General features: G+C 34.7%; 2 protein-coding genes across 2 annotated transcripts in view; both read left to right on the top strand.

Annotated features, from left to right (window-relative positions):
- LOC109223207 (zinc protease PQQL-like) overlaps positions 1 to 833 on the top strand; it is a 13,767-nt gene extending 12,934 nt beyond the window's left edge. Inside the window, exon 21 of the mRNA XM_019387424.1 lies at positions 325 to 833. Coding sequence (XP_019242969.1) covers positions 325 to 402 — 78 coding nt within the window. The 3' untranslated portion in view covers positions 403 to 833. The remainder of the gene's footprint in view (positions 1 to 324) is intronic.
- On the top strand, positions 5,359 to 7,592 carry LOC109223205 (60S ribosomal protein L31-like). The gene is made up of 3 exons (XM_019387423.1): positions 5,359 to 5,456; positions 5,637 to 5,757; positions 7,104 to 7,592. The coding sequence occupies exons 2-3, from the start codon at positions 5,675 to 5,677 to the stop codon at positions 7,381 to 7,383; spliced, it is 363 nt and encodes a 120-aa protein (XP_019242968.1). The 5' UTR covers positions 5,359 to 5,456; positions 5,637 to 5,674; the 3' UTR covers positions 7,384 to 7,592.

Genomic DNA, 8,028 nt, shown 5'->3' with positions numbered 1-8,028 from the left:
TAACCCCCCCCGACCCGCCGCAAAAAGCTACATATACGTTAATCTTTTGTGTCTATTCCTGTGTAACACTGACAGTCCACTTACATTGTTTCAGTGTCCGAGGCATTGTACTCTATTCTTGCACAATATTCCAGTAGTATGGATTAATACACATAAACATGTTAAGCATGCATGAATATAAATGACTCCTAGATTTCTTGCCTTTTATAGCCTGACAGTCTTCTCAATGTGTGCTCTATACATCCGTTATCGTTCATCCTTGTAACTTCATTGTTCACTCTCCTTTTTATATACTGCTACTTTATGTCTTTCCTACTATTTCAGATTTTGGCTGGAATTGCTGGTGTAACAGTTTTGTCCCTCAGTTTATGGAAATACTCCCGAAGTACACTGAAAACGTAGTAGAGATCTTTGCTGAAAATAGAACTTGGAGGAAACTGTTGAACAAGGGCGCTGTGTTCGTCCACTTATCCAACCCAACAATAGTACAGTCAAATGGATTGCATGAGAGATATCATTGAATTCTTTGTCCAAAATATCTGATCGTACTCATTTCTGGCCTTCTTGTACCATGGATTGATGCGCCATTATTATCAGCAACTGTTACAAACGTTCGGTTGTGCCAAGACTAAGAAGCTTAGAAAGTTGATGATTCGTTGTCTTGTACTAATGTATAATAAAATTAGGTTGTGCCAAGATTAATAAGCTTAGAAAATTGATGATTCATTGTGCTTGTACTAATATATGAACCAAAGTATCTAAAGTAAGTATCTTCTTGGTTTTGATCCTTACCTTATTATTGAGGAATATAAGGTTTATTTCCTCTTTGGTTACGTGCTATTTTTCGGCTCTTTGGTTTGGAGATTCCCATTTTCGTTCTTTCAGTCGTTGCTTTGGTAGCAATGGAATTTGAATGTGTAGGATCCCGCAGCGAAGCAACGTTCAAACGAGAAGTTTTATTGTGTGTCTCACACAACTTACATTAGTTGTGTGAGGTTCCTTTTTGTCTCACAAATTTGTGGACCCAATCTTACACTTTTGGGTCCACAAAAATCTGGATCCACAAAACTGTGAGACAAAAAAGATGCCTCATACAACTAATGTCAGTTGTATGAGACACAAAATAAAATTTTTCAAAAGATAACTATATGAAACCATTCATGATAAGCGAAATTTGTTACCTAGAAAAACGTAAAAATTGCACGTGGCGCCCTATTTGGTCGTCCCCATTTAACCTGTACCCATATTTTTAAAATTATTTAATTTATTCCCTAACTTTTACAAATTCAGACGCCTCCTTCCTGCTACCTGTGCGCTCCTTTCTTTTCTACTCTTTATTCTACTCTTCATTTTTTGTAATTTGTAGTATATTTTACTGCTGATTTGCTCATAGTGATTGCCATTTTTGTTGAGACAACGTTTTAGAACTTTTCTTCATCTATTTATAATTCATTGTCTGTATTTATTATATTTGCAATGAATTCAGATTGATCCAGGAATGGAATATCAAACAGCAAGTTGATGGCTTTATTGATGCAATTCTTATGCTAAGCTTTGAAAGTTGAACTATTATGGCACTTTTGATTTTAAATTTTTATTTGTAAAGATGGTCTATCTTGTGTTTCTTCCAATCCCGATTAGGATGTCCTGTTTCTCCAGTGATTTCTGTTAATGAGGTGTTTAATTAGTTTGTCAGCAAAGTGTTGTTGAGCTCAGATAACATGCTTTGTACCCAACCAGAAAGATCAGAAAGATTTTTATGAACTGTATCAGTAGAAAGATGAGAAATTCCATCTTCAATACAAAACAAACTTCAGCCCTGAAGTTCATCACAAACATAGCAAAGCTTAAGCTAAAACATGCTGAAGTTCAGCAAATATAGAACAAAACTTCAGCTAAAACATGCTGAAGTTCAGCAAATAGAGAACAAAACTTCAGCTAGTAGAATGCTTAAGTTCAGCAACTACAAACAAAAACTTCAGCCAACACTAAGTTTACGCGAAAAACTTCAGCTAAAACATGCTGAAGTTCAGCAAATAGAGAACAAAACTTTAGCTAGTAGAACACTTAAGTTCAGCAATTACAAACAAAAACTTCAGCCAACACTAAGTTTACGCGAAAAACTTCAGCTAAAACATGCTAAAGTTCAGCAAATAGAGAACAAAACTTCAGCTAGTAGAATGCTTATGTTCAGCAATTGCAAACAACTTCAGGCCCGTCTACTAGAATGCTGAAGTTTGCGTGATTGCCTTTGCTACTTCAGGCCTGAAGTTGTTTGTAATTGCTGAACTTAAGCATTCTACTAGCTGAAGTTACGCGAAAAACTTCAGCTAGAACATGCTGAAGTTCAACAAATAGAACAAAACTTCAGCTAGTAGAATGCTTAAGTTCATCAATTACAAACAACTTCAGGCCCGTCTACTAGAATGCTGAAGTTTGTGTGATTGCCTTTGCTACTTCAGGCCCGTATGCCTGAAGTTTACGCGAAAAGTGGGTACACTTGCAGTTTTTTTGCAAAGCGGGTATAAATCAAAGCGTGATCCAAAAAGCGGGTATAGATGCAAATCCCCCTAGAAAAACAAAGAGGGTAATTTGCTACAACCTTGTTACCATATAGTACAATAATACAAAAGTTCTTACAACGTTTGTGCATGTATATAAAAGTCATAATTCTTTGGAATGGTTACTGATGATTCAAATAACATATTCTAACTAATCTGAGATTGAGCTATAGTTATTATTGTTGTTGAAAGAATAATCCAAAGACTAAACGGGTGATGTTAAGGAAAATGTGGGTCTGGCTTAGAGACATCCAAGCTAAATGTTAAGGGAAATATGGTTTGATTAGACATTAATTTGCAACTTTAGTCCATCAGTTATTGATAAATTTTATTTTTGGGTCTCATTATATTTATCTAAATTTATTTCACCTTCATATTTTGAAGGTGATACTTTTGTGGACTGTTAATTTTTTTTTTTATCCCAGTAATAGAAGATTTAAAATAAAGCTTGGTATTAGAATTTTAAAGCACATTCCTAACGATCGTCGAATTTCTAGTCAAATTCGGGTTATCACCATAACACACAAAATCCTGACGGATGACCAGATATTTTTCAGTATTGTGGCTGAAATTCTAATGATATTAGATTTTCTGGTGCTTCAAAATACTGACCCCGACCTTTCAAAGTTCTGGCGCTGGACTATTTCTCCACAAAAAATAATAATTAACAGAGTCAAAATAGGAATTTTTACCTCCTATAGCAAAGGTTGATATCTTATTTATTTTAAATAAATACCCTTTTAAAAAATTATATTCCATAGCTACCTTTTGATTTTTTATAGTCAAATATCTATTTATGATCACCTCCTACCCTTAAGCCATAAAATAAGATTTGTATTATTTTTCTCTCTCCCCTCAAATTTCTCGTATCCCCTATCCCATGTCTATTCTCCCTCTCTCTCTAATCTTCCACCGTCACCTTTTCAACCTAACCACCATAGCCCCTCCATTTTTAACTGAGTCTGTCACGACCAGCAAAAGGAAATGGTGAATCTATCACCTTCAGATCTGAAAAAGGAACAACGTCAGAAAAGCACCATTATTTACCCATGCCCTTCTTATCTGTTTCAATCTCGTCAATGGCTCAAGCGCCATTCAAATTCAATTGCAAATAATAGGTTTTTTGAAGCGCACGTGAGGGTATTATGGTACCAGAAACAGTAGCATTTCGAGTCAGAATCGTGGCCCTCTCGACAAGACGACATTAGGGTTGTTCTTGAACAAAGACGACGGAGTTTGGGGTTGAGCAACTTGAAGATTCTGTTAATATATTTCAATGTATTTCAATGTATCTCGCTGTATTTCATTGTATTCATTGTCTTTTCTTTCATTGTATGTCAATGTGGACGTTCGGGCAGTTCGGATTGCATATGAAATTTCGGTTTGGATTTTCAGTTTTCGGATTGACGAAATGACAATCCAAATCCAATCCAAATAAGTTCGGATTGGATCGGATTTTTCAAGTTCGATTTTGATTAATCGGTTTGGATATTTTGAATTTTTAGTTTTGAGCTTATAAGTTGAGATGTTTCTTCTTTTTACAAAAATGAATATCCAAATGAAGTACTCATGTTAAATTGCCTGAAAAGTTCTTCATTCTCACCGCAATCATCCAAATGAAATATTAAAGTAATGAAATTATTATATAAAAAATAAAAAATACAATAGAGACATTAATACGACAGATAAGAAGTAGAAATAGTAAAACCATGTCCAAATAGAAAGTATTCTCATAATAACTTAGTAATTAATATTGAATATATGTGATAATATCTAATGGGTAAGGTATTGTACTTATTACTATTGACATATGGATAATGGACTAAATATAAAGTATAAGAATTTCAGATTTTCCGATATCCAAAAATTCGAAGTACACCAAATCCAATATTCAAAAATTTTAAAAATTAAATCCAAAATCCAAACCAAAAATCTAAAAAATTCGGATTTCGGTTTGGATTCGGGTTTGCCCAAAGTATGCCCACCCCTAAATGTATCTCGCTGTATTCCATGTATTTCATTATATTCACTGTCTCGCTGCATTCCATGAATGTATTAATATATTTTTTTAATTAATATAATTTATGTATTCAGATGTATATATGCATTCAAATTGCTCTGTTTTTGTTGTATTTATCGACTGGAAAAAATATTCAGCATATTTCGAGTCAAATACAAATTATGGGTGATGTAATTGAGTAAGTTGAGTTATATTAGGAATCTATTGTGTTAATTGGTTCACTTTCCGTTTAAAAACAGCTGAATAGACCATGATTTGCGCTATTTACGTTACTGTATTCACAATTACATATCGTGAATAATGTCGAATACAGTCGAATACAACGATCTGTCTAGCTGTAATCCCCTATTTCACGCCGTGAATACAGTCGAATACAATAATTTGTCTAGCTGTAATCCCTAGTTTCACGCCGAGAAATGCTACTGTATTCATGAATACAATAGCTTAAATACATCGAATACACTCTAAAAAACCTGAAAATATAGCTATAGAAAGTAATATAGAAAATTGTAACTACAACTAGCTAATATCCACTAAACAATAGTGGTTTGTGAAAATTTCCTGTCAAAATATGCACGATGGTGTTGAAAAGATCCATCCAGCGTAATTTATTTTGAGAAATGTACAAACATGGATCATCCATTACCATATTGGGCTGCAGTTTAGATTTTAAGCCCAGAGCAACATGGACTTGGAAGTACTACATTTAGCCTTTAGGCCCAGCCCAATGTATTCATTAGCGAATTACAAGACAGCCCCTCAGATAGCCCAAAATTACGACTATACCACTCTAGGGTTTTAATTAGCTCCCCACATATTATTACTTCCATCTTCTCTGCATTTCGGCACCTCGCGCCTCCCTCCTTCAAACCCTAGTAATCTCTCTCTCTCTCTCTCTCTCTCTCTCTCTCTCTTTCTCTCTCTCTCTCTCTCTCTCCCCCTCGTTCTGTTTTTCTCTATATTTAACGATGAAATGTAAAAGTAGAAGAACTCATTGATAAGCTTTCATTACAGATCTGAAATTGATTAAAAGGATTTTGTTTGCTTAATTGCAGGAACGGTTAGTTTGTAGAAGTAAAAAAAGGGAAAGAAAATGGTGGAAAAAACAAAAGGAAGAAAAGAGGAAGTGGTTACCAGAGAGTACACCATTAATCTCCACAAGCGCTTGCATAGCTGGTAAAATCTTATTTCCCTCCTTAGTTTCTTATACATTGTATCGATTAATTTGTTTATTTTGTTTGTATAATTATATTGCAAGTGTTGGTTTCATGAATCAGTAGCTGGTTTTATGTTAAATTTTGTCTTTTTATAGCAAGTGTCTTTTTGGTTTGATTAATTGATAGATTGATTGAGTGGTGGTTTTCTTATTAACTGTGAATTGCTAAACTTTTAGATATGTATCTGAATTGATGATCTCTGTGTCTAAGGGATGAGTGTATATGGTTTCAGCTATCAATCAAGTTTTTGTTCAATGCGTACTAAACTAACTACTACTCCCTACATCTCATTTTAACTGTCGCTTAGATCTTTTTACGTCCATTAAGAAAATAATAAATACAAGTTATAATTTACTAATTTACCCCTATTAAATGCTATTTGAGAATTGAGCATTGTTAAAAAGAATTAGTTTTCATTAATATTGAGGGTATAGTTTGAAACAATTAACAAATTTAGTCGAAGTCCTAAAGTGAGAATTACTTTGGGGAAATTCTTTTGAGCTAAAGTTATTGTTAAAATGGGATGGAGGGAGTATTGTTCTACTCGCCTAGAAATGCACAGTGAACCTGCAAGGTAGTAGATGGAGTGGGTTACAGGAATATTGTGGAAGCTATCGAAGGTTTAATTAAGTAGATTTTTCTAGGACTAAGGGCTAAAAAATTGTACTATGTTGTTGTTGGTGTTAGTATTTGATGTTCACTCGGTGTTGTCATATGAAACTTGTCATCTTCTTCTGTTGAGTTTGACTTGTGTAGTTGTGCCCTCAATTGTTTCATCATGGATTGGGAGTACAGCAGTGTTTTCATTCTTTTTTGTTCTTGTTATGATATTTATGGCTTATGACACTAGGTTATTTATTTATTTGATTAGGTAGTCACTTGGTTGGCTGAATAATATATACTAAATTTGAGATCAAGCGCTTCATTATTGGTTCTCGTCCCACATTCTTGCATTATGTTCTGCTATTACAGGATTTTTTTATGGCACTCCTATAGGCTAATTGAATTGATAATAAATTTGAGATCAATTCTATCGGCCACATGTTCAGATCATAACTTAATGTGCTCCTTTTTGGCCTTTACCCCCTTGGGTTCCCTTTCATATACTTGATTAAATATTTTGGTGTTTCTCTAGCTGCTCTCGTCGTGAAAAATTGTTTGAGGGGAAAGAGTCAGTGTAGTGCTTGCTTTTTGAAACAAAGTTGTGTGTTACACCTTTTTGACTGTTGGCAGATCAATTGATTACCGTTTCATATAGGTGTTATTGATGTTGTCTAACCTTTGGCTGGTATATTTATTTAATAGCACATTCAAGAAGAAGGCCCCAACAGCCATCAAGGAGATCCGGAAGTTCGCCCAGAAAGCTATGGGCACAAAGGATGTCAGAGTGGACGTGAAGCTGAACAAGCAGATCTGGAGCAGGGGCATCCGAAGTGTCCCAAGGCGTGTCAGAGTCCGTATTGCTCGCAAGAGGAATGATGATGAGGACGCAAAGGAGGAGCTCTACTCTCTGGTTACTGTTGCAGAGATCCCAGCAGAGGGATTGAAGGGTCTCGGCACCAAGATCATCGAGGATGAAGATTAAACTGTCATTTTCAGTGAAGAATGACACTTTCATGTTTTTTGGGATCCTTTTTAGTGTTAAAAAACAGCTCAGTTTTGTGACGATACTGTCTTTTCGTGCATCCAAGTTCTCACATGACATTATGCTATTCATATCTTCTGTTTCTCAGGATTTCTCATGGATTAACTCTTTAGTTATATTACATAGTACACTGCGCTTGTTGTTTGCCACTTGATTTGTAGTTTATGTTTTCTTTGGTCTAGAACAGACTCTAAAGTAGAGTCTAAATTAGCAGCAATTAAAAGAAATAAGGTAAACAAGAGATCTTAAAAGCCTCAAGTTTCCTAAATATCAAAATGAAAGACACCTCTGCTGATAAATGCTGGACTTTGTTCTTAGCTAAGAGATTATTTTTTAAGACATTTTCTCTCGATGTCACATTAGGTCTACAACATTCCTTTATACTCTTTTCATTTTAATCTATGTGTACCTATTTCTTTTTCAGTCCGTGCTGGAAAGGATGATTGCTTTTTATATTTGAAAAGAATTTACTTTTATGCAACGATTTATAGTTATACAAAATATATGTGCTTTATTTTATACGGCAAGTTCAAAAGTCGTTCTTTTTCCCCCCCCTTAAATTCCGTGCCAAATCAAATAGGTTCA

The sequence above is a fragment of the Nicotiana attenuata genome, chromosome 3 (genome assembly GCF_001879085.1).
Source record: "Nicotiana attenuata strain UT chromosome 3, NIATTr2, whole genome shotgun sequence".
NCBI classification, from domain to species: domain Eukaryota; kingdom Viridiplantae; phylum Streptophyta; class Magnoliopsida; order Solanales; family Solanaceae; genus Nicotiana; species Nicotiana attenuata.
Note: the sequence above shows the minus strand (reverse complement) of the source record. Positions and strands in the feature narration are given on the sequence as shown.